Source organism: Lampetra fluviatilis, chromosome 47, assembly GCF_964198595.1.
Source record: "Lampetra fluviatilis chromosome 47, kcLamFluv1.1, whole genome shotgun sequence".
Lineage (NCBI taxonomy): Eukaryota > Metazoa > Chordata > Hyperoartia > Petromyzontiformes > Petromyzontidae > Lampetra > Lampetra fluviatilis.
Window position 1 is genome coordinate 6,187,224 of NC_136321.1, and position 27,138 is coordinate 6,214,361.

The window sequence follows — 27,138 nt, forward strand, 5'->3', positions numbered from 1 at the left end:
CTCTCCGCCAGCATTCTTCCGGATCTGGGTGAGATTCTAGGATGGTGACAGTGCGATCCCAGAAGGGGCGATAGGGACAAGAGCTGGCGGCGAGGTACATTGTTGAGGTCTTGGTTGATGGATAGGTTGTCATTAGCAAGAAAACGTGTAAATTCCCTTACAGTTTGCATGTCTCCGTGGATATTTGTGGCTGAATATTCGCCACAACAGGCAGCCAGGGGATAGGTGTCGGTTTCAGTGTTCAGGTTATGATGTGCATTGCGTTATTTAATTATGCATTGAGAAGTTTTGTGTACGATCTCCCGGACTAGGCTATCGCATAACACTGACGAAACCAGTAGACCTAAACCAAAAAAACAAGGAGAGCCATTTTTTAAAATCTAATTCTGTAAAAAAAACCCTCAATATTTCAAGAGCCGCAATGCCACGTGGCAAATGCGAGATTGGTGGGTCCTTAAACACATTCCTGCGGAGGGAGCTGGTAAGAACGTTGGGTTGCTCGGTCAATGGCCAGGGTCAACGGCGGCGTGGTGTATTCCGCAAATATGCCCGACTGTGAGGGCGGGTACAAACCGGCGTGAGTAGGTTAAACGTTGAGTTTTATAAGGGCACCACGGGGTGACCAGCCCCTCCCCACCCAGCCCCTCCCCAACCTCCCCTCCCCACCCAGCCCCTCTCTGCACGACGGACGGACGGACACAATAATCCTCTGTGGGCTGGTGGAACCAGTGGGTTCTTACCAGTATAAACAACGTCACAAAGCAGTCCTCAAAGAGCCGCGTGCGGCTTCGGAGCCGCAGGTTGCCAAGCCCTGGACTAGATCAACGAGAGGGCAGCAGTTCTCAGCACATCATCGGAGGCGCTCAAGGTCGTTCCTGCACCTTTCAGTGGCAGGGCGATTGTATTTGGGCGTCCGCAAATGACTCAGTTGGGACTATACATAGCAATCATCACCCCTTACTGGTACACGAATGCCCCAGGGAGCATTTGCAAGTGAGAATATCGTGGTCTATTGACTTCTCACCTGGTTAAACAAAACAAATGTGAACTTAAACTTGAGAGATGCTGTGGGTCATTGACGTATGTGAAAATGAGCTTTATAGGTCATCGGATTCCTCCAATATAAATAAAGATTCTGATTGGTTTGGGCCATGACACGTGGCTAGAATGGATCTTGATGGCCTGTGGTCGAGACGAACGAAACAGTGGCAGCCAAATGGGAAAAATAACACGCTGAGGAGGACGTAGCGGCTGGGAAACAGGAAGGCTTCTTCACAATTCTGGTTCATCGCCTGATGAAGCTGGTTGTTGTAATCACCAGCGAAACGTCGTACTCGAATTGCAAATGCTGCGGATTTACTCTTCAATGCACAACCGGTGTGCTGAAGTGGTAACTAATTCATTCTAGATTTGAAGTTTTCGTGACTGCAAGGATCCATACTCTTTGGTTCTTTCAGTAAAGTCACGTAGGTAAAAAAAAGATTATTATTTCATTATTCTCTTATTTTTATTTTAGTTTTACCTACGTGACTTGACCGAAAGAATCAAAGAGTATGGTGACTAATTGGCACCGTTTGTTCACATGTCGGGTGGTGGCGGGTTTAACGACACAAATATTTACGCGAACTCACCCCGAAACAACCCCCTTTATTATGGTTAGGGGCCGTCCATAAATGACGTCACGCACCTAGGGGGGGGTCAGACATTTGTGACGATGTGTGACGAGGGGGGGGGGGGTGGAAAATGTGACGTCACATCAAAATGCGCAACTTTAAATAAATATAGACAACACGTTCTACTTAATTAAATAGACTTTTTAATAAATGTTTCACCTACAACATCAGAGTGCAGCGCCACATTAAATACGCACTACAATGACAATAGTTCAAAGCGATTTGAAGCATGTTTTATTTTGGGTGGGGACAGAGCTTTGTGACATCATATTTGAGGGGGGGGTCTGACTTTTTGTGACGCCGTGTGACGAAGGGGGGGGGGGTCAAAAATCGTCCAAAATCACGTGACGTCATTTATGGACGGCCCCTAAAGTCCTCATCTATCTGTTTGGGTCAGGCTTTCGAGCAGCCCTGAGGCTTGTCTCCCGCGCCCCCGTGAGTCTGCAACATCTGGCGCGTTATAAATGTCATTACCGTCATTGCCATTATCAAACACCGCCAGTTGCCTGCTCTGACATTATCCTGTCAACGCCTTATCAGTGCCCTACCTGACTACAGACCAATTCAGAACTTATTGGTCACCCCGTGCCGCTTATAAATCTCAACGTTCATCCTACAAAGTCCCATCACAAGGGAGAAACACAAACAACATTTTTTTTATTTGCCCGCATTGAAACAACAAAACGGCTGTACGCCGTATGGACCCTAAAATTCAAAGTCCCTGCATACCGAGTAAAACCGTACGGGTTGACAGCTACTACCACTTTGACCACCGCCGGTTGCTGTTTGCTGTGCACCCCGGCCCCCTCCTCCTGCCTACCTGGCTGGCTGTCTCGTGTTGTGGTTACTCTGTGACTGTTGTAGCTGCTGCTGTTGTTGTTGAAAGCGGTGGTGGAGGGGAGGGAGGGGAGGGAGGGAGGGGAGGGGAGGGAGGGGGGAGAGGAGGGAGGGGAGGGAGGGGGAGGGTATTAAGGGAGGGGAGGGAGGGAGGGAGGGGAGGGGAGGGAGGGGGGGGAGAGGAGGGAGGGGAGGGAGGGGATTAAGGGAGGGGAGGGAGTAGAGGGAGGGGATGGGAGGGAGGGGAGGGAGGGAGGGGAGGGGAGGGGAGGGAGGGGGGAGAGGAGGGAGGGGAGGGAGGGGGAGGGTATTAAGGGAGGGGAGGGAGGGAGGGAGGGGAGGGGAGGGAGGGGGGGAGAGGAGGGAGGGGAGGGAGGGGATTAAGGGAGGGGAGGGAGTAAAGGGAGAGGAGGGAGCGGGAGGGAGGGAAGGGAGGGGAGGGCGTGGAGGGAGGGGAGGGAGTGGAGGGGGGAGGGATGGGAGGGAGGGGTGGGATGGAGGGGAGGGAGGGGGGGAAGGGGGAGAAGGGAGGGAGGGAATTCCAAGTTGCGCGGGAACCGTTGTGCGTGACGTCACGGCAAGCGCGGGGCGGGGTAGGGGGGGATATCCCCGTCGGCGCGCGCTGCCCGTGCGCCTCCATCGCAGCTGATGAAGCCGCCTGCTCAGTGCGACTCTCTCCGCCGCCGCCGGGCGCAACGGTAAAGCTTCCCACGCCGAACCTCGTCTTTCCCCTCTCTCTCTTTGTCTCTCGGCGACTCTCCTCGTGTCGAGTCGGCGAGGCGCATCTTGGTTGAGTTGCCGCACGCTCGACGGATTCGCGCGATTTGTGGCCTCACGGTTGCCATGTTTACGCGTGAGCGTCGCGACGGGCCTAGCTGCGCGGGAAAGCCTTACGTGTTTCCTAAGCAGCTTGCCCGGCCGAGGTGCCTCCCCCCGGCCACCTTCTCTCACGCGGTGGGGAGGTTTCGGTGTTCCCAACAGGGGTCGGTCTTAATCCGTTGCTCCTCTCCCCTCTCTCCCCAAACTTGAGCAATGGTTTTGCTTTTTGTTGTTGTTAATTTTGTGGCTGCCGTTGTCTGAAGGCGATTCTGTACCGCCAAGGAGATGGAGCGATTTAATAATCTCGCGCGTATTGACAATGTGGCTTTTGCTGATGGTAATATAACAATTCTATAAGGTTTGGGTCAAATTTGAGAAACGGGGCGGACTGTGTTAATGGCTTTTAATTAACCGTTTACTGTATAAATACATCGTATCGACTGTTAAAGACAACGTAACTGGGAGTACACGTCTTGGTTTGGCGGTGTCATATCCGTGGGGTTACTCAGGTATTCTTAATTACCACATTCATACATAAAACACTGATTTAAATGAACGAGTCAAGCATCCCAATGCAGGACTGTCTTGACTCCATCCTGATTAAATACATAGGACGTTGGGATCACGGTAAAACGTCGCATATCTGACTGAGTATACGCGTATAATGTGAAAATACATTACACGTTAGGCAATTACAGCTACGCCGTGTACAAATGCTGCGCTGGTTTGGTCGATTAATTGATCAGGACAAGTATGTGACGGTCGGATTTACAATTTCTCGTGTTAAGCTGCCAATAGTCACGTGCGTTTTGAAGTGTTGGTAAATCGGTGGCTGCCCTGGCAACGCAGGGCTGCGCGCCTGTTGTTAACGAACCCTTTCATGGCTTTATTGTGGTGATTTCGAAAAGTATATTGGTTTGGCCATGTTTGTTTGTTGTAGTACGGAGTAAGACTGATGGCCTTAATCTAAGTTGTATTGTGGTTGTTGTTGTTTGACTTGCATCCCATTGGGATTTGTGCACACAGCGTTGGTGTACGGTGCTTTTTCTGCAATATTTTGCTGTCTTTTCTTGGATTTTCTGTTTACACTTAGTCACATAGTCACTTTAAGATGTTTTTTTTGTTTTTTGTTTGTTGCGGTTGCACCCGATTCAAGAGCCGAATGGCTCAAAGGGCTATACCTAATAAATTAACTTGAACCCACTTCATTGCTCGCAGAGTAAACAGATGCTTGGTTTCGCATAGTTTTCCGTAGACAGCGCCCCCGACTTCCTCCCCAGCAACTGAAGGCTACGACAAAACGCAATCAAATCGCTCGCGAACTGAACATTTGTGAAAAAGTATAAATGCATATTCTGATTCTGAACTGCTTTGTCCACACGTGAGCGAGTAATATGCGAAACAAGGTCCCCACGTTTAGAAGTGTGTCAAGGCTTTTTTTTTCTCGTCATTGTTTTGGCTGACTTTTTGGTGCTGTCAGTTTGAAACAATCGATTTGTTCATCACCAATGGCCTTGAAATGCTTTTTGCTATTGTTGTCATTGTGAACTTACCTCTTTTCCATATTAAACAGCATTTCAAGATTGTAATGACAAATCGGATAATAGTCATAGGTATTATGGTAACGGATCAGACGAGTTATCCTGTAATACGTAACTCTTCTGAAAGCATCCCCATGCTGTGTTAGTTGTGGGGCTTATTTATTCTGACATCACCACACTGGTCAGTGCAGGTTGGTAAAGGTGGACTGGGGATAGGACTGATTCAGATATCATTTGCCGGTGATGTTAGCCATGGTCGGGAATCAAACTCTGGTTGCTAGCTTAATAGCGCAGTCCACAAACCCAATGTGCCGTTGTTCCACCCCACATAAACAATGCAGAACAGTGTTAAACATCGTGAACACACCACGAATAAACCTCGGCAAATTAAACTTGTGAACTATGTTAATCAAACAATACCATGTTAATTACTTGATTGGCATGCTTCAATTAATATGTATAATAATTTATGAAACCCTCTATGTACAGTATCGCTTGCATTGGGTGTTTCGGAGAGATGATTTCTCGTGTATTAATAATTACTCATGCCTGCCTGTGTGTTTGTGTGTGCAGGGGTGGATGAAACATGTTCAGCGTTTTTGCTAACTGCTGCAGCTGGGTTAAGTGGAAACGCAAGCCTATGAGGTAATGTACACCAGTGCTGGATCTATTGTATATACCTCCAGCACTGTATGTACCTGTTGCCTCGCTTGACTATCATGTAACTGTGGATGCCTGTACACTGTTCGCCCCCCCTATACGTCCATGCACTCTACCACTCATTAGTGTCTGCCGAAGAGGTATATTGAGAAAGATATTTAAATATATAGTATTGGCTCATCCACTTATTATGATGCGGATAACATACGCTTGAAATTGGTCTGTAACTTCATTTCATAAGGCCTGCGGCTACGGGAATTCTACTACTTCGAAACGGCCCACAAATTTTATTTATCATTCCAAGCATCTTCGCTGCACTAATTGGGTAATAGAAGGACGTATTTTCTACATGGCAGCATTGTGTTTTAGGGTTAGTATGTTCAGTCACATCTGTCACTCGAATGGCTTCTTGAAGAGCCAAAACCGACCGGCAGTGACACACTCTGGATAACTTGTGCCGGTCATAACCTCCAAACCACAGCTGTGTTGGAACTTTTGGAAGGCCAACTGGCCCGGCTACGAAAAATAAACTTAAGCCCATTTGAAAAACCTACAGCCAAAGCCTGAAAACTTTTATAAATTCATGAAATATTGGCGTCTGCCACAAAAACAATATCCAGACGGGGATATTAGAAAAGCTACATGTGATGTTGGCAATCATAAATAAAACTATTGAATGAGTTCATCAGAACTCTGCACGAAGAAAACATTGGGAAGATGTCACTGCAGATTTGAATTTCAATCACTCCAGTCGTAAAGCGTGGCAGCGCCATGAGAACCAAGGTGACCTCAAAGCCAACAGAGCGCAGACCGCCAAAAACTACAAAGAACACTGCGGCTTCCAACATGTTGTCCTGCTCAAAGACACCAATGGACAAGTTCACGAAACAAGCTCTCCGGAAACGACTCGCCATCACCTTAGGCCAACTACCGCAAGCATTCAATATAACAAGACCTTACGCTGTCACTGAAGTGAAAGCAGCTCACAGGGCCAGACAATCTAGTAAGGCACCAGGATATAAATGGCTGGTGACTTGAATTCTTAAAGAATCTGGAACTTTATAGACAGCAGTGGCTTGCAAACTTCTTCACCGTCATGCACAGACCAGGCAGTACCCCAAAGACATTAAAACAAGCCATAGTCGTGGCCATTCTCTATACAGCTACATTCCAATATCCTTCTTGTACTTTACCAATAGACTGATGGGACATGCCATAGTTGCTAGACTTTCCCTTATAGTTGCTGCGAACTGATCGATGCCTTCACAACCCACAGCATCAACAGAAAACCGGGAGAACAATGATTTTGACCTCTGCTGCCTATGACACCATTTGGGGTTATGGCCTGCTGCTGAAGATGGCCAAAAGCACTGCATGCAATTCCACTGTACACCGAATCGACACACTGCTTAGCAACTGAACCTTCAGGGTAAACTTTGCGAGTAAACACAGCCTTAAGAGAATGATCAAAATGCCCCTTCCCTCAAGGCTTGGTACTAGCATCGTAACTATTTAACATATATATGTGACCTCAGTTTCAGTTTTCAGTTTCATTTATTAGGATTTACCCTGTAAGCCATTCGGCTCTTGATTTGGGTTCAACCACAACAAACAATAAAATTACAAGATACACCTAATATTCATTGTACACAAATCTAAACATCACTTACGTTAACAATAAAATCCTACAGAAAAAGCACAACCCGTCCATGCTGCGTACAAAAAGTGCAAAAAATTCCATTTCGATGTTTGATCCCAATAACAATCATACATGTACATTGTCTCGCAAGTTCATATATGCAGATTACATAGCCCTTGCTGCACAGGGCATAACTTTGAGAATATTGCCAGAATGAACACCTCGTTCAAGATCCAAACATCATACCTTTTGGCTCTGATATTCCTCGAAGACACTGGTATACCATCACCCACATCAGAACATCAACCGGCCGATGCGCTCATCTCCATGAATGGGAAATTAACGACAAGCCACAATGCAGCTGTGGCCATGCAACCCAAACAATAGACCTTATAGTAAACCAATGTGGTCTGCACTCCTTCAATGGAGAAGTACCAAAAACGACACGAACTCTCTGCTGAAGCCCTCTCATGGTTAACAGATCATGACATTGGGATATAGCTCCTGAATATTGCCATACGCTTGAACAGAACAGTGGCAGAAGTAACTGAGGTGTTTGCATTAATGATGTGTTGCCTTGCCAAAGGGTGATCATGAAAGGAGACGGTTCCCAACCTTGGCATAACCTATAATGCTTCAGCTGCTTTTGTTTGTGCTTTTTAATGCTGCAAACGTGCTAAACTGTTGGTATCTAACCTCTCGTGCAGGGATGTAACCTTGGTCATGCTTGGATTGGACAATGCTGGGAAAACCGCTGCTGTCAAGGGGCTACAAGGAGGTATAATTTAAGAGCATTCAGCCACAGTTACCCATTTTCCAATTTGAGCATCAACTCATGAACAGAGAGTCGGTTTAATGCGAGCTGTGTACCGCGTTTGCTGGCATTGACGACCAGTAAACAAACAGTACACAGAGTGCTTAGAGACAATGGGCACTATGTCCACGAGAGGGCGCTGTTTTTATTTACATTGTTGCTGAGCATAGTCCCAAAGCCTAAAACCTCTAGCGACCAGCAACAAACAGCACCTTTAGAATTGTAACAGATAAAGAGTTAACACGTGTCTGGCATTGATCAAGGTTATTGGAGGGAATTCCCAACTTTAGCAAAGGAAAGAAGCAGGAAGTGTTTTGGCCTGAAGGATCTTGGTTGAACAGTATGTTTTTAGAAACTGTCATAATCCACATGCCTTGTCACAGCTGGGTAGTTGAGTGCCTTATGAATTAATAATTTACTGCTTCTTTAACGTTTTTTTTTCCACGAAAAGAAATGCTCAAAATATCAACACTGTTTTAGAGGTTTGATAACGAAATTGTTATTTGAATTTAGGACTTTCTATATATATTGTTCCCCTTTTTCTTTCCACATTTAAAGTTCCCTCTCTTTCATCGCTACGATGTCTCATTCGCAAATTAGACTTGTCTTCATGGGCTTTCACTTGCTCATAAATATAGTTAATGTATATATACAGTGTATGAGCTAAATGTGAGCTTTAAAACGCAAAGGTTAAATTTCCAATGGTTAACGTGAAAGGTTGCATTTGACTAAATCACGCAGAATATACCTGATCTCAGAAGCTAAGCAGCTTGTGAGCCTGGATATTGCTTGGATGGACATCCACGGTGTGCAAAATAGGTTGTGGGCAACAGGGCACTGCATCAAAATCCATTGCAACTTTTTACACCCACATTTATGCCCCCTGCCTTCACCAATGGTGAAGCATCCTCAAATAACCCCCACAGTCCGCATGGCGTGGGGAAGCCCTCATCCAGCAGTGGATTGACAAAGGGCTTTACACACACCTACACATGTGTGTGGCTCTTCTCAGTGAACTTGAAAAGAAAGTTTTTTTTTTATTACAGTTGCAAAGCACTGGTTCAAAATGCCCAGCAGCCAGCAACAAGCAGCACTTTAAAATTGTAATAACAAGAGATGATACATTTCTTGAATTGAGGGAGTGGTGAATTACCAATTAATTATCAATGGGTAATCTGAAAGGTTACTTGGAAAAATGTTGTCTTTTGTTATTTTCCCGATCCTGATTCAAAAACATAACATGTAAATTCTCACATCCAGAGGACCTCAAGGACATCACCCCGACAGTGGGCTTCTCCAAGGCGGAGATGCGCTTCGGCCGCTTTGACGTTACGGTGTTCGACCTGGGCGGAGGGAAGCCCATCCGGGGCATCTGGCACAACTACTTGGCAGAGGCTCACGGCGTGGTGTTCGCAGTCGACTCAAGCGATGCCGAGCGGCTGCAGGAGGCGCACGAGACGCTGTCGGCAGTGCTGGTCGACCCGCGCGTCGCCGGCAAGCCCCTGCTAGTGTGAGTGTTCGCACGCATGCATGCACCCACCACACATCTCTCCACGTCACACTAAACTACACATCTTTTTTATTTTACCAGGTAAGGCCCACTAAGCTATATAGTTATTTCTGAGAAGCGACCTGGCCACAAATGATAGCTCAACAAAGCGGCTTATCACGTGAAAATGTATAGCAGCCGAATACTCTAAACGCACATTAATTCTAAATGTGAAGGGAAACCCAGAGGACCTGGAGAAAATCCACGTGAACACAGGGAGAACAAGCAAACTCCACATATACAGGTGTCAGGATCACCCCCACGACCTGCATACCAGGCAAGATAGTTAGCATCTTATCACCGTGGTGCCCCCCTATATTGACACCAGGGTCATTTTTGGGTGGCGTACTTCAGTGCTAGCTTGATAAGCCACTGTCCCACTACCTTGCTCTCTCAACCTTTCCATTCATCGTTCCAGTTTTTATTGTAATGGTCGTCATCAGCCATGGTCAATCCACTGCTGGATGCAGGCCTCCCAAAGCTGCTGCCGTGATCGCTCAGTCTCGCGATAATTATTTTCGTTTTGTTCCTGATTATGCTGGCTATCATTTCATGAGATGGAAATGTACATTCGGAACTCTCGCGCAGAGTTATGGAGAATGGCCCACACAAGACAATGTAACACAGCTCCCTCTGGTGGACAAAGTAAGGGCAGCACCTTTCTGCCCGCTCTGCTACTAAGAATAATCGTCACCACCACATGGCTGTCAAACTGATATTTTCACAATCCAGGCAGTACGAGTGAGATGAAAAATAATTGCTCATTGAATTCTGACACTGAATTGTGACAATTCATTAACTTACAGGCAGGATGATCATTGCATGCCGAATAATGATTGTGTCTGTAGGAAAGAACATTATATATCTACGTTGTAATACTGGTATGAACCTCCTGGTTACACCAGCGCACAGGGGCTTATTGTGTCCGTCCGTCGTGCATCCAAAAATGTGAGGGGTGGGGCTGGGTGGAGAGGGGAGGGTGGGGAGGGGCTGGGTGGGGAGGGGCTGGTCACCCCATGGTGCCCTTCAAAAACTCAACGTTTAACCTACTCACGCCGGCTTGTGCGCGCCCTCACAGTCGGCCATATTTGTGGAATACACCACGCCGCCGTTGACCCTGGCCATTGACCGAGCAACCCAACGTTCCTACCAGCTCCCTCCGCAGGAATGTGTTTGTCAGTGGGGGGATATTCATGACCTTATTTGCATGTGCAGCATCATCATTGCCAAGAAGTTGATGAGAGATCTCATTCTCTGCCAGTATTTCACGTGAAGTAATCTAAAGTCTGTTTTTGTGAGATTGGCAGGCAAGTGAAGGCTGATAAGAACATTTCCTCACACATTTCTATCAGACTTTCTCATTATATTTAAACACATATTTCCGTAGTTAAAATGATAGGCAGATCAATGTGGTGATTATGAACTTGGCGTGCAAGCTGAGCCAGTCTGACTGGGTATTATTAAATGTTATCTTCTGGAAAAATAATTCTTGATGAACCCTGCCAGGCATGTATATTTTGCCATTTAATCTTAACCATTGATCATTACACTGCTGGATGAAAGCCTCGCGACATCTTCTGATCATGTCGGTTGTTTGATCATACTTCACACTGGTCAGTGCAGTTTGGATAAAGGGTGGCTCACAAATGAACACATTCCCATGGAGGGAGCTGATAGGAACGTTGGGTTGCTCGGTCAATGGCCAGGGTCAACGGCGGCGTGGTGTATTCCGCAAATATGCCCGACTGTGAGGGTGGGCACAAGCCGGCGTGAGTAGGTTAAACGTTGAGTTTTATAAGGGCACCCCGGGGTGACCAGCCCCTCCCCACCTAGCCCCACCCCTCCAACCCCCCATTCAGCCCCTCCCACCCCCCACCCAGCCCCACCCTCCCCACCCAGCCCCACCCTCCCCACCCAGCCCCTCCCCACCCAGCCCCTCCCTACCCTCCCCACCCAGCCCCTCCCTACCCTCCCCACCCAGCCCCTCCCTGCACGACGGACAGACGGACACAATAATCCCTTGTGGACTGGTGTAACCAGGAGGTTCCTACCAGTATTAATATATCACTTGTCACCAATGGAGACGAACAGAGGTCGCCGGGGTTGAGAGTGCAAAGTTAGTATTTGAGCTTAAAAAGGGACAAAAGTTGGAATGGATTCCTTCTTTACAACTTTATTCACACGATCGTAAAATAGAAAAATACGGTTACATATACTGTTAGCATGCTATGTACATACAATTATATTTAAATGCAGCAAGGAATGCGATACGAAAATGGAATTCCCCCACTGGTAATGACACATTGCTATTTAAATTTGCATAAACGGTGCCGTGCAGTGCGTTTTCTGAAGCCAAGAGTGAGCAGCAGCAGCACGGGATTAAACAGGTTGAATAGGTTGCACCGATAATGCTCTCTACACTAAAGAACGTTTTGGGGGGAAAAAACTCTCAAAGTAGAATGCAACTTCAAGTTGCTAGCTTACTTTTACGTGGTGATGCAGAGGTGGGGTTAGTTAAACGTGTAAAGAAAAGCAAGATAACATTGTGCCCATTTCGTTCGTGCGAATTATTTTATTTTGCATAGGCTGAACAAAATGATTACCAGTGAATGGTATTGCATTTGTTTTTACATGTATAAGTTGAAAGAGTTGTGTCAGTTAATTTTAAAAGAAATTAATTTTAAAAGAAATTAACTCTTACAGTAATAACAAGAAAGCGTACAAAATACAGTGATGGTAAAAATAAATATGGCAAGAACTGACAACCTGTTTGGGCGCCAACAAAACCAATGAACACATGCCTTTATTTGTAAATCCCTTATCAGAAGCTTAGCAGTGTGAGATCTTCACTGTTGGTGCACTCACTCAAGTTGCTTAAGCATGTGATGCCACATTATTATGAACCTTAAGCAAGTGATGCCAAGATAATAAGCAAGTGATTATGAACCTTTCCAATGTTAAAGAACCAGGATATGACGGGCAGTGGACCTAACTAAAAGTTGGTAAATCTCTCTGAACATTTATTTGAATCAATTAGTTTAAATGCAATGTGCATCTGCTGTTGGTGTGATAAGCCAGAAGAGCTGAGCTCAGAAGGAGTTAATCCAAGTGGACAGGAATTATTTAACATTGCAGTTCTTGATTTAAACCTTTATTACAACTCATCTAAAGATAGTACAAGCAACATCTTCCTCACATCTTTAATAAGGCTATAATAAACAACACAAAGCATACATGTGAAATGGACACTGACAGATTGATTCTTCCAGTAAGGCTTAACCAGTCTGCATTTGATATTTTTTTCTATTTTTTTATTTTCAGCATTTCATAAAAAAAATATATACATATATAATGTTGGATTTTTCAAACATTCAACGTTAATGTGGATTCAGTTTGACTGCATAGACATTCCTAGAATTGCACAGCTACGTCGTCCTTTCTGTTGACAGTCAAGTTGACCTGGTAATAATTCCTCTGCACGACAAACACACTTTATCTTGAAAACATTTACGGCTACAACTGCATTGCGCGACAGTCGTCGCCTACTGCTAAAGAGGAAATGATTGATGTGGCCCTGCAGCTAAGCAGGCATCCAATTTCCCACAAGTGCGTGATGAATGCATGCAGTAATTAAGCATGAACGTTTCTGCTTCAGACAAACATGCACTCAGGGGGGTAAAACTGAGTTAACAATTAAACATACTAATTAGCACGCAGACTTCTGCAGAAAATCGTAATCCAAGCAGTGGTCTTCTGGGTTAGGCCGCGCATTGAGATTTTATTATTTTGATATTTTGCCGCACTACTGCGGGGCACCTTCAGGAGTTGAGCTTCAACAAATCCTGAAAGTGTCCCAGAAGTAGTGCATGGCGACGCTTGCAGAGAAGAAATACTCAACATGTGGAATAACCTGGAGTAACATATTCCGTGGAAACCAGCCGGCAAACTCTTAGTCGAAAAAAGCTTTTGCCGGGCCGGGAGGGTTGTAAGTCAGCACGTGGGAGATAGGCAGAATTCGCAGCAGACAATGTCAGTGGAAGGTTGGGAGCGTGATCCGGTCTTCCGCGGGGTCAGCTAAAAGCGTAGATAACGTAGCGGAGGAGGGCAGGTGTTAACTGTAGCAGCAGCAACAGCAGCAGCGCAACAGTTTCCGGAACGGGTTCCGGTTCTGGTACTTGATGGCCTTCTGGAAAGTCTCGTTGGCCTGCGCGATGTAGTCCTGCGTGTTGGTCACCGTGTTCTCGATGTTGTTAACCATCTCGCCCTGCTCTTCCACCAGCAGTGCCATCTAAGGGTGAGTGGGAATGGGGGGGGAAACAACTAAGAGTTACTTTGTTGATGAGACTATGCGAATCGAAACCGGTAAAGGAATTTCTGCTTAAGCAAATGCTGGTCAAAAATATTGGTCTAGCGGGATAGGAGAATGAGGAACTAAACGCCAATTGTATTTGAATGTTGCGAGGTATAGTGCTGTACGCTCATTTATTATTTAGTTAATTTCTTAATTGTTTTATTTCAAGACATTTAATCAATTACTACTTGCAGATCATAATATGCACATCTGATTAGTACGGTTGGCTACGTACAGTGTGAAAGAAGTTCAACATACATACATTACTGTTTATGTACACTCCTTGATGAATTGACTTATCTACCCATTGTTCATCTGATGTCATTTAAAATACAGTTAGGATTATTATGCATCAACATTCAATTGCTTCTGCGGACGCCAAATCAAATTAAACCGGACTCCAAATCAAATTAAACCGAACTCAATAATGAATACCTGAACATTGGAAGCAATGCCGCTAATAATTTACCATCCACCTTCGCTCTTAGCCCTGGCAGTAAGCAAGAAGTAGACACAAACAAAATCGGAGGCGTGAGAGGACCTGGCCCTTTCGGGAGGAACAGGCCACACTTTTAAGTGATTTAACGGGACCTAAAGGAGATCACACAAAGGACAACTGTATTAGCTCACACTGGGCACTGCCAGAGGTTGTGTAATGGGTACTTCGATCAGGTAACTATTACTTTTTATTTTACCGGCTAAGGCCCACTGAACTATAAAGCTTCTTTTCAGAAGCGACCTGGCTATCACAAATGATAATTAAACGAAGTGGGCTTATCGCGTGGATATTTATAGCGGACAAATACTCTTAAACGCATGTCAATTCTGAACAGGGAGGGAAAAACCAGAGGACCCTTAGAAAAATTCCACGTGACCACAGGGAGAACATGCAAACTCCAAATATACAGCGTCAGGGTTGGAATCGAACCCACGAACTCCCGTTTCCCAGGCGACATAGTTAATATCTTGCCACCGCGGCAACCCATTTTAGACGCCTACACATGAGGTCACACACACTGAGAGCCCATAAGAGGGTCGTGCGCCACGCACCTGCAAGAAGAGATCGTGGACTTCGCGCAGCCGCTGCTCCAGCTTCAGTAGCTCCTGGTGGCGCTGCTCGATCTCGTTGAGGGCTGCCTTGGCGGAGCGCGTCTCCCCAAGGATGCCCATGGCAAACACCTCCCAGTTGCCCTGCTCGATGCGTTCTTCCAGTTCAGCGTCCGACGCCGGCTGCGAGCCCAGGATCTCCAGCTGCCGGGCGATGCGCCGCTTGCAGTTTTCCCGCTGCGCTATTTCTGCTGCGTTGTATTCCAGCATCACCTGTAGGGCGTGGGGTCGTGACATTTTTTGTTATTTATTTTTCTCGCCGTTACATTCCTATTAGGGACGCGGCACCGCTGTGCTGAAACCGCCAGTCAACTTTTGCCTCGTGGGAGGTTTTTTTTCTTTCTCCTTTGCTGTGCCCTATCGTGTGAAATTCCTCCCCCTTCAATACACACTCTTTTCCTCTGTCTACAAATGTCTCTACAGTACTCCCAAAAAATTACATGATGGCTAACATCAGTCGAGAGTACACTGGTCCTGACCACCCCACTTCGTCACCAACCCACACTGACCTGCATAGTGAATTATGGTCAGACAACACCAATCACGAAAATTTGTGGGGGTGGGGGGGGGAGACTTTAATCTAGCAGTAAATTGACAGTAGTTAATAGTTATTCCTATTGTCATTCACGCTCTCCAGCTAAGCGTGAAGGCATCTGTGCGTATGCTCCGTCCGCCTGTCTGTTACAGGGAGGCACGAAAACTATAGTCGCAGCTGTGGCATGCAAGAAATAAACTCTCCATTGGGAAATGCTCGCAGCTAGATCACCAACATGCTCAAAGAATAGCCACAGATCTACTGCTGCGGTAGGCCCTCTATCCACTGGAGGAATATACCTGTTATATGCGCTGCAAAGTGTATTTTTTTCACGTCAATCAAACCACAAGTTTATTCTTAGTTGAAATTATTCTAATTAAGTAAAAAAAAAGGCAATAGAGCATCGTGTTTTATCACAGACATTGTGTAGCCAGGCTGAAAGTCAACTCTCGCTGTACTTTGAAAATCCGGTTTAACTATGGGTGTCTGAAACCCGGATTCTGAAACAGAATCTCGGTGGTGCTACTGACGCTGAGCTACCCTTCCCGCTCATGTACGATAAGGGCTTAACATTTCACCGAATTTCGATTTATTATCTCCCTTCTACGTGACTATACCGAAAGAACCAAGAAGATTTCACCGAATATTTTTTGGGTCGCCATTAGACTTTAGTAGGTGGCACGTGTGGCGAGTGCTATCCAAAGCCATAGGTGAGAGGCATACATGGAATGCGGTGTTGTCGGGTGTGGAAATATTTTCCGGGTCACCTGACCCGGACAGACCCAGCTAGAATTAATCCCTGGGTATGACGTTCACACGCGGAGAGCCCTGCTTATTGATCTCATGGTTAGGGAGGGGCTGGCTTCTGTGTAGTGCATCACAACTTCAAACACACGGTGTCCAAACACGTGTTTCATTTAGACATATTTGCTCAGTTTACGTCATGCATGAACCACACCTTCCCCTTTTAGGTACTCAGCGCTAAGGCCACTTTTGAATGGACTGCGCTAGGGTTTTAGGGCGATCAGATCAGACTGCCACAGCAAGTTTAGCAAGTATGGGATACCTGGCAGCCACACCTTAATTGGCAACGCCTTTACTATGCCGAACAGGGCTAGTAAGCAGATTTTCAAAGATTTGACTATTTTGAAGCTCTTTTCAGATGTAATGAATTCCACTGCGTTGAGCCAAGTTCATGATATAACAGCTGTTGGGTTTATGGTTCACTATTTTTTGTCAAATAATTGACATTCATTGATTAAAATTTGTTTGAAAAAACTGATGGGATGAATAAGCATTTATACACCCTTGAAACATGTATTCTATTCTTAGTTCTTTCGGTAAAGTCACGTAGAAGGGAAAAAAATATAATAATAAAAATAGAAAAAAAAATTATCATTGTGAGAATTTTATTATAGTTTTATTTTTTCCCTTCTACGTGACTTTACCGAAAGAACCAAGAATATGAATCCCTGCAGTCACGAAAGCTTTAAATCAAAATATGTATCCTACTTGTGTACAAAATAAAAAAAGTCCATTATATTTGGCCAATCTAGATTTAAAAGTGCATAGCTCCAGTGGCTTCCTGATATCGTAAGGAAGAGCGTTCCAGACAGCCAAAGAAGCTCATCTGAGGGCGAGCGGTGCGGTGACCACCGTCTTTCTTCCATGGCTAGTCAAAAGCCGCGGCTGCTGCGAGGATGACCAGAGTTGGCGTGACGGTTTATGCTCCTTGACGGAATCAGCAAGATCCTCAAGTGAATTCCAGCGAGCTACCGCAGAGCGAACACGCGAGGTGCTTCCTTTTTTGACTCGGGGTTGGGGGGGGGGTGCGCACGATCGGCACGGTTAGCTGCTGCGTCCATCCACTTACTGGACAAGTGTAAAATACAAGACCACTTGTGAAAAAAAGAGCTTCATAAGCTTATCAGATTCCTGCAGCGCTTGCCTGGTGGAAGCGCTGGGTGAGGGTATTGACGTGCGCGCGGATGATGCGCGCCGCCGCCGACTGTGCCCCTTGCCGCGCCTCTAGCTGCTCGCAGCTGGCAGTCAGCAGCTGCAGACGCTTGTGCAGCCGCTCGGCGCGCAGGCGCACGTCGCGCGCCACCGCGTTGGCGTCGCGCTTGATGCTGCTGAGGCGCCGCATGGAGGTGAGGAAGCGCGCGTTCTGCTTGCCCATGCGCCGCACGTCCGACTGGAGGCGCTCGATTTCATCTTGGATCGCCTCGGTTTCCTGGAGCCGCACGACGGGACGGTGTTAGGTTCGAGAGCAAGGACAGGACAACTTCCCTTACGGAGTGCCGGATACTAAATTCTCCGGTTTATAAGACGCTTTTTTGTTCCAGTGGCCGCTCTGTTTTTTTCAACTTCACATGTCATACCCTTGTTTCACGCTTTCCCAGGACAGGACTTCGTGTTCTCTAGAAATGTTTTGTTATTTTCAAAATGACACCCAAGTTTGGGGTGTGTCTTGCTTTCCAGAGTGTCTTAAAATCCGAAGAACACGGCAAGCATTTCAAATACAATTTGGCCAGGCCACACATTAGCAGACACACCTCGGCCACTATCTGCCACTGCAAGAGGCCGTTGCAGTCGCACACGTGACTGGGCATGCTGAAATTAGAAACAGTGTTGTTTACCAGGTCAAAAAACAGTGTCCTCTAGTACCCGATTAGTGTGCCTTATATGTTTGAAACGACAGGTAAATATCATTTGCGGGTCGTTTTAAAGTGCTAGGGCTCATTTGCCCATGGGCCGGATGAAATTAAGTCGTGAGCCTCGCCCAGCCTGTGGGCTGAATGTTCGCCACTGCTGTTTTAGAGGACCTGGTAAAAAGCTCGGTGGCAGCATGGTGTGCGCCGTCATAGTCATAGCGTGTCCACAGCCAAACAAGCATTGGGTGGCAATTATGGTGGCCCTGAGCCTGTTGTGGAAACATAAAAATGTATTTCAGTTTGAGCTCGGTCTCTCCATAGAATAACCAATATTGACTTTTGACAAAGTGGTGCTTATTCGTTCAGCTCCCTGAGGGATAATTTGGCTGAGTTGACACCAAATTTACCTTTGTGTCACACACTAAACACGCCACAGTACACTTGGCTGGATCTATGATAACACTCATGCAGAATGTCTGGCCGTAACTATAGATTTATGTTCATTTACTCTTTAATCCTATTTTTAAAACATGCCTGTGGCTTTTTTGGCAGAACAAAGCTACATTCCACTATTGTAAACTGGAAATGCCACTTGACTGTCTGATCAAAGACCAACTTCACTGGAATATTTGTATCTTCTCCCAGTATTGAACGCGCTCACTTTCCTTTAGTTTATTTTCATCATCTACCAGCGTGCAACATTCATTCCGTCTCGATTACTTTCCGTCATCCTTCTGTCGCATGGCTGATGTTGATGCAGAGCAATAAGTACAACTTCACAATCAGGTGGTCAAGCTAGATTTCCGTTAATTGCCGAGCAGTAGCTAAATTTGGTACAAACGACAGTGATGAGAAAGTTTCATCTTCTTGGTTCTTTCGGTAAAGTCACGTAGAAGGGAAATAATAAAAATAAAACATAATAAAATAATTATCACGACGTTTCTGTCGGAAAGACGCTGTTCCATGGCTCTGTCCTTCCGACAGACCTGTTCTTCACCTGAGGACGGCTGCTTGCGTTGTGGCCGAAACGTCGTGAGAATTATTTTATTATGTTTTATTTTTATTATTTTATTATTTCCCTTCTACGTAACTTTACCGAAAGAACCAAGAAGATGAATCCCTGCAGTCACGAAAGCTTTAAATCGAAAAATGAGAGTTTGTTTACGCGGTCATCATCGAAATGGCTGTAACCTTCAAAGCTCGTTGTGACCCAGGCTGAGACGGTCGACCCACAACGCTTGAGAACCTGGATTCATCGTGGGCGGTTTTCTCATTCACACCCAAGATCCGAGTAGTGTTGGCATGGTGTGGTGACAGGATGAGCATCCGGGCCACCCAGCCACCTCACAACCCCTGTTGTATTGAGTGCCTCACCTCGTGCAGGGCTGGGATGGGGGATTCATGCTCAAAGATGACGGATTCCTGCCTGCTGTCGACTTCGTCATCCACGACCGATTTCTCATCTTCGGTCTTGTGCGATATTGTAATAAGCTCTTGCAATCTGTCTTTCATCCTGTTGCTTTAAGCACAGCCGCTCGCCTGCCCTGCCTCCCAGATCAGTCCAGGGGTCTGTTTGGGGGGGGGAGGGGAGGAAAATATATTCTAAATTCTCATTCATGATCTTCATTATTTCAAGATCAAGATGTCATCATGGCCAAACCTATTGATGGCACCGCCACACACTTCGCTTTCTACCTTCTGCCAGATCCAACAGCTGCTGCACAGTTGACACGGGACCTCCAAAACCCACCCCAACTGTTTCCCACCATCTCCTCTTAGCTCTTCCCCTTGATTGCAAGACTGATGGAGACCTCTCTAATGCCCATCTATGCAACTGGCCCTCTCCCATCCTGCACACGTGTCCCACCCAGCATGACCTTTTTTTGCCAAATCATATCTACAACAATCACCGGCCATGTTTCCTTCCAGAGTTCCACATTGCTTCATTTATATTTGATACATGTTAAATTCCCCATTTATGAAAAATATTATTTAATTATTTCTAATTTGTTTGCTTTCAAAGTTCATTTAACACATTATACCAACGTTTAATCAGTGTGTGTATATATATGGACAGTGACAAAGAAATTGGATCAAAATCTGAAAACTATGCAAAGAAGTGATACGAGGTGTTATGCTCTGGAATTACACGGGGAGATATACATGGGGACATAAGGATCAGAAAACAAAATAAAAATATATATTTTAACGTAAGTGGGCAGGACAAGTCGCAAGAAGAACTATGGCAGGCGGTTGAGACTGATAACGGAATGGCAGTCAAAGGAGAGAATATGCCGAGAGGAAGTCCACTGCAGAGAAGGAGCGCTGAGCTCAGGTTGTGTGCAGGAGCGAGACGGATCATTGCATCACAAGACCATGGGAGATGGTGACAGTGTGAAGAGGCCTTCATCGAGCAGTGAATAGAGTATAGCTGCTGCTGATGATGATAGCAACAACAAGTATAGTCATTGCGGGTTATAGCTTTATAATTGCGTCTAGTATTTATTATGTATTGGCCAAATGTACCAATGCAGGACCCTCTTGAAAGTGTTTTGAGACTCAACTGGGCTTTCTTGGATCAATCCATTGCAGGACAATTACGTATGACATCTTCAGCTGGGGGTTAGCTCATGCTTAGCAACTATCTAAGGAACCTTGAGCAAAATTCAACCTGTTTGTAAAACACACGGTTCCCTGGGTACAAGCTCTCAAAATAGCTTTGCAGTTATGACTACAGGTTTTGTCCTTTAGTTTTATGACTGCGGTCGATGTTTAGGCCGAGCCATTTATTAAACTTGTTATCTGGTGGAGTGTACGAATTACTGTAACTACCGGCATTGTGCTTTTCATCATAGCCCTATTCTGGCACATTTTGTTTGTTGTGGTGATCAGCAAACCTGTGTAACCAGGTGCATGTCTATCGCTGTCTTGACGGGAGGGGTGGCGTAGCGGTTAGTGCACTGCGTTGCGAACCCAGGGACCCGAGTTCCATTCTGAATCGCGGCCAACACTAGTGACGTTTATCTGAACCAGTCCTGGGCCTCCCCTAAGGTCGACTCAGCCTCAAAATTAGTACCTGGTGTGGTGTCTTAAAACATCGCTCCTTGGGAAACAAAGGCGGTCGGGCGTGGTGATGGCCACCCATCCCGTCGTGTGCCGTTTCGGCTTTCATAGTTGCTCGCTAACAGCTCTTGCTCCAAAAGTCTAATGTTATACGGGGGATCTTTTTTATTGCATAGTTTTCAGCTTTTGATCCAATTTCTTTTTCATTGTCCATTTTGCAATCCATGTCATAGCAGGTTATCTATATGTACACATCTTGAAATAAGCGTTTCGCTGGAGATTACAGGCCCTAATAATAATAGCAACACATGTTTACACTAAAGTTAGGATCATATTGTATCATTAGTTCAGTTATCATGCACCCCCCCCCCCCATTTTGGGTGGATTGACAGAGCTCTCCTCTTAAGGTATATTTCCCACGTAAGTACAATATTTATTCCGTGAGTAAAACTTTTAAAAATACAGGAGCACTGTCGTTATGTAACGATACATCGATTAATATCAGTTGTTAAGGTTCGAGGTAGTCAGAAGATGGCACATTCAGAAATGAATTACTAGAATCACATAAGTACGTTTTTACCCATGTTCGCTCACAGGATACTTCACCAGCATGGTTAGCCAGCAGACAGCGGGCATGTGACTGTGCACATTTGAACACACCGAACCTAGTTTGGGTCAGGCTCGTTCGGCGTGGTTTGGTTTCAACAGCAGGTACTGACAGCTGAGGTTCAAGTGAGCGGACGTGAACTGAAGTGCACCACCGTCACCATGTCTCGTGCTTTTGTTTCCACGTGGTTATTAATGTATGACTACTGCCAGATGTCACCAGTTTCATTGGGTATGGCCAAGTAGCAGTTCTTTTTTGTGGCGGGGGGAGGGACTGAGTAATGGGGGACAGAGTTAAGGCCTCTTATCACGAAAATATATCTTCATCAACTGCCAGTCTCAGTCTGCTGCTGGATGAAGGCCTCTCCAAGTTGCTGCCATCCTTCATTGAAAATAAGTGAAAGAATGTGATGCAGATCTCTGGCAAAACAAAAACATGTTGCCCAGGAATTAGACTGTCTCCCAGATGAAGAGAAAGATGTAACACTTGAAGACGTAAACTCTTTGCACGAAGAAAACTGGGAACGCCAAGTGCTGATGGTAATGTCATTTGTTTCCACAGGAAAGCCTCACCGAGTCACTCTTTTTCAAGAGGGTCCTGTATCGCAATGTTTGGCCGATTGCGTTGCCGATTGTTTGGCATGTGGGAGGAAACCGGAGTACCCGGAGAAACCCCCATGCATACGATGACATCAAACACTCATCATGAATTTCTGTATTGCCAACTTTGGATAACCTCCTAACCCAAGCCTTCAATACCTGGTTATCCCCAGGGAGTCTCCCATCCAAGTACTAACCAGGTGAAACTCTGCTTAGCTTACGAGATCTGATGTGACCACATATTACTCTAATTTACAAATAATTGCACTGTCTTTAAGATTGATGGAACAAAAAGTATGCTTGCTACTTATGAGGACCTTCACAATATTGTGCCTTAATATTTACAGGAGCTGCTGACGCCTTATGCACCTCATCACTCTTTGAGATCAGCAAGTTCTGGACTGCTGTTCATTCCTAGATTTCGTCTAAAGTCAGGAGAATCGAAGACCTTTACAGTTGTCATGCTCCCTGCCTCTGCAACTCTGTTCCAAGACATATCAAGAATGCCGCTGGCACAAACGACATCTTTTTATTTGAAGTTTTAAAACATTTGTTTGCTTTGGCTTCGTTTGAGCTGGTTCTGATTGCGCAATGGCTTATTGAGTTCCGAGTACTGTAATTTCTGAATAGCACCACCCAGGGATGCTTTGCATGGCTACAGTAGTTCATTGCAGGATTACATTTCGTCGTAAATCTGCCTGAATGTCACAAACGGTTGTCAGGTGTCCGAACAAACTGTGCAGCATTTCTCTCTGGGGTGGTGCCTGGCATCTGTGCCGTTTAACTGCAGGGGTTGAGGGAGGTGTGCCTTGTTATTTGGGATTTTTAAATAGCTTCAAAATCACGGAGCAAGTTTAGCCCTATAATATGTTTTGAGAGAGAAAGAAAACTGGCATTGCAAAACGCCCACAACTATACAGTCGGTTTAACTATTGTTGCCCCTCCACCTCTTTTTTTAGAAGTCAGATGGCATGAGGTCACAATGACGGCAATGATTGTGCAAGTGCGTGGACATGGAGTGTGTGCGTGCGTGTGTTTTGTCCAAAGTAGTTTCAGTCGTGGTTCGCGCTGAACTACGAACCCAGCCACCTGAGTTTGATTAATGGCCACTTAACGTAATGGCATTTAGTAGTCCGGCTTTCTGTGCGTTCAAGCCACGGTATGTTTGGTGTTCACACCATGAGTATAGCACAAGACTATAATATCATGAAGCTGCAATGTTTCACAGGCGATTATAGTTTGCAGTAGTTTCACAGTAGGGACTAATGTTACCGTGTAGCTTTTACCCAATCGTGGTCAATCTCGACCATGACGCCAGCACACACGGCCTTTTTTTTTATAACATCATATAATCTTTAACGGTTAATGTGAAGCAAATGGTATCTATTAATGATTAATACACCTCTAGTATTGACCAGGGTGGCCGCTGGCCTCAAACCGTGAACCCGTGCAACAAGCAGTCAAACCTGTGTAACAAGCAGTTGCTTGGCCATGCCATGCGGTTAGCAAACTGCGCTACAATCCCGTCAGTCAACCTGCGATAGATGTCACTTCGAGTGGCAACTACTTTTTGACCTTTTCATAGACTTGCCCTAGGTTGACTAAACCTTGAATGGTAACCTGGTGCAGAGTGTAAACATCATCACTGGCCCCACAACGCCTCAGTGTGCGATTCCACCCTTAATAGGTGCTCCCATACCCCCACAAACTTGTAAAGTTACACGGGACATCTTTGTTGAATTTAATATGGTCTTAAAATGGATATGGCGAGCTTTAACATAGCAGCCACGATACTTGCCCAGCTACGTGACATTCAGTTAGGCTTGTCCACTGTAATCATTTCATTGTGCTCGAAGAAAGCAATTGGTGCATTGCCTAACACAGATGGCTTCTAAAGCAGCTTGAAAAACGTATTTCTTCTAACACTTGGTAATGCGATAGGCACACTGGCCTTATAGTTTCTGGGTCATTATTGATTTTGAAAGATGCGTGTGAATTTAATTTAGAGTTGATTTATACCCTAGGAAATAACCCCGCTGTTCTTTTTTTACTTTAATCCTTTCTGCAAATGGCTTACACCAAAGGTACGGGTGAAGGCCGAGCTCCTGCAATGCGGCTGACAGGCAAAGGTAATTATTTTGTTGCAGACCAGTCGAGTCCAAGGGTAAAATACAACCCAATTTCCACATTGCTGCATCGGAGGGCCGAAATAGAAATTGGTATTGCTCTGGGCTCATTTTAAACTCCCCGGGTGTAGGGCAATGAGTCGGCCTGTGATTCTCAGGTAGTTCTATGCGAGACACAGCCACCAGGCATGCATGGCGAATTTCTGCGAAAGCTATCAGTCTTTGCCCTCTATGCACGCGATGCTGCCATGCTCTTTGCAGTTTTAAATTAAACCCGGTGCCGTTCTTTCCAGCTTCGATCATGCGCGTCTTTGCGTCATCGATCGCTGCTGCCCCCCCCCAGACCCCGATGCGTTATCGTTCTGCATTTTTGTTAATGGAGTTTGTCCGCCGGGAATGTGTTTAAAAAGAAAGAACGAATCCTGCCATTTCGTTCCTATTTTATTTTGCCGTAACGAAGGTGGGGAAACTGTTCGGGGAAAAACATGGCTCCTCTGTTCCATCTCGGCAGCGCACGAGACGACGTTTGACCACACGCTCAGCAGAAATGCTTTGGTGGGTGAAACGGGGGGGTGGGAAGGAAATATCGATGGGGAAATACGGGAGGAGGAAACTTTGTGAGCCGTAGCAGATAGTTACAAATGTAGCCACACTTATTTTGCAACTGTACGCGGCTTGATTTCTGTTGGGCAACCGTTTATTTTTAAAAAAAACGACTAGAATTTAACTTGTGAAAATGGTGTATTGAAAATTTAAACAAAAAATAAGTGATTGTAAAGGCAGACAAAGATAGCTCCGATAAACGAGTTTCTCATTAAATCAAGGAAATATGTGATGCCCACTATTCAAACATATGACTCATGTTGTGTTACATCATACGCCCGGCTAAGTGTTTACATTTACAGTTAAGTTATATTTTTAATACATAGTTACTCGTTATTCTGAGAACGATTACTAACAATAAGCTCACTCAAGTTGAGTGAATCTTGCATTCACACAAATTAGGCAACCAAAGTCAAAATTAAAAAAATCAATCCTGCACTAGTGGTATCATTTTAAAGGTTATCTATCGATGTCATAGAATGACTTAATAACAGAGTATGTCAAGGCCGTAGCCATGGAGTCAACATTGGGGGGGACCAAATCTTCCAGGGTGTCTGGGGGTCCCAACCCAGAAAAATATCTACATTTGAAAACTAATTTCCTGCCTAAAATATAAAAAAAATGCATTAACACATAGGATGGACTTTTTTATTAATTGTTTACAATAATGTCGAATAGTGTATTGTATTACATTGCTCTGTTTTTACTTTTTTTTACCATTGTTTCAGTGTATGTAATGGCAGAGATTCGGGATTGATAAAGTACGACCATAACCTAAATCATATAAGCAGAAATCTATGCATTGATTTATATGAAGACAAGTCCAGATATTGTGGCCAAGGTTTAGCAAATTGTTATTTTTATTTACATAGCATAGCAATAATTTTTTATCGCAATATATTGGGGGGACATTTTGAGGACATTAGAATATTGGGGGGATGTGTCCCCCCAATATATATTATAATTACGGCCTTGGAGTACGTTAATAGTTTGACACGTGCACAAACTACATTTCGTCATCTTCCCGGCATGTGGAAATACGTATATTTTTGATTTAAACACTAAACACGTTTGTCAATAGCACTGTGGCTTTAAAATCAAAATATAATCAGCGATATTTCAGGCAATGGTCCTTCATAGCATAGAAATCAGTTTGTTGGAATCTGTCTGACACCGTGGCATTTTATGAGCACTTCTCCCTTATCAAGAAAAGTGGACATGTTTCATCTTACAGTCTTAAATTGAGTAACATACAAAGCTCAAGTGAAAATAAACTTCGTGATCATACGAATGATTACCCATGCTTTTAAAGTGGGCGACATTGTGGAACTACCTATTTGTAAATACAAACAAGTGTGGGTTTTTTTGCAACGACTTGTGACACTTCAGGCTTGCTCCTAAGATTAAGAGTCCAGCCTTTAACACAGAGATCACATGAAAGTATCACACTCCACAGACCTGTGGCAGTACTTGTAGCTCTATCTCGGGATGGCATGTGCCCGAGTGAACGTTCTATGTTGTGTAAATATTAAAGTGAAGTGGGAACGGACATGTTACTGTGTTTTACAAACAAGAGATCAAGCAAACCGGAAAAAAACACATAACCAGTTAGAACTACCGTACGTAATAGAATACGAAATAAATTAAAACTCACCAAGGGAAATCTATACACAGGCGTGTCTTGAGAAGTAACATTGATGTGAACAGTTGGAACGGTGGGAAGCTGCTGCTGTAGGTTTCAAACACGTTGGGTTCAAAGTTCCCCGCAGTTGTGACTGAAGGCGACGAAAGAGAAGCGGCAGAATAGAAATCGCGTTCCTCTTTCTCAACGCAAACTCGAGCTTCACGGCCGATACATGGCGTCCCGTCGTCTCCAGCAGCAGCAACAGTAGCAGCACCCCACAAAAAAATCTCCCAGCTCTGGCCGCACACGCAGCGATGTTTTCAGAGCTGGTGCTGAT

At 45.2% G+C, this 27,138-nt stretch overlaps 2 protein-coding genes across 3 annotated transcripts in view; one reads left to right on the plus strand and one right to left on the minus strand.

Moving 5' to 3' along the window:
- The first annotated feature begins 3,098 nt into the window (after window positions 1-3,098).
- The window catches only part of ARL13B (ARF like GTPase 13B), a 48,138-nt gene continuing 24,098 nt past the window's right edge, over window positions 3,099-27,138 (plus strand). Inside the window, exons 1-4 of one of the 2 annotated variants that reach the window (XM_078877295.1) lie at window positions 3,099-3,208; window positions 5,444-5,515; window positions 7,877-7,947; window positions 9,244-9,493. In XM_078877295.1, coding sequence (XP_078733421.1) covers window positions 5,457-5,515; window positions 7,877-7,947; window positions 9,244-9,493 — 380 coding nt within the window. In that variant the 5' untranslated portion in view covers window positions 3,099-3,208; window positions 5,444-5,456. The other variant, XM_078877296.1, reaches the window with a different exon arrangement.
- STX11 (syntaxin 11) lies at window positions 12,997-27,115 on the minus strand. The gene is made up of 5 exons (XM_078877187.1): window positions 26,832-27,115; window positions 19,554-19,748; window positions 17,474-17,758; window positions 14,934-15,203; window positions 12,997-13,820 (listed from the first exon to the last, which is right to left on the minus strand). Exons 2-5 carry the CDS (start codon window positions 19,689-19,691, stop codon window positions 13,644-13,646), a joined length of 870 nt encoding a protein of 289 aa, XP_078733313.1. The 5' UTR covers window positions 19,692-19,748; window positions 26,832-27,115; the 3' UTR covers window positions 12,997-13,643.

Excerpts from the sequence above, each read along its gene's own strand:
- STX11 (XM_078877187.1), bottom strand. The coding sequence starts at position 19,691 with ATGAAAGACAGATTGCAAGAGCTTATTACAATATCGCACAAGACCGAA. Across the intron at positions 17,759-19,553 it reads CCATCCCAGCCCTGCACGAG|GAAACCGAGGCGATCCAAGA; the intron begins GTGAGGCACTCA and ends GTGCGGCTCCAG. Across the intron at positions 13,821-14,933 it reads TCCACGATCTCTTCTTGCAG|ATGGCACTGCTGGTGGAAGA; the intron begins GTGCGTGGCGCA and ends ACTCACCCTTAG.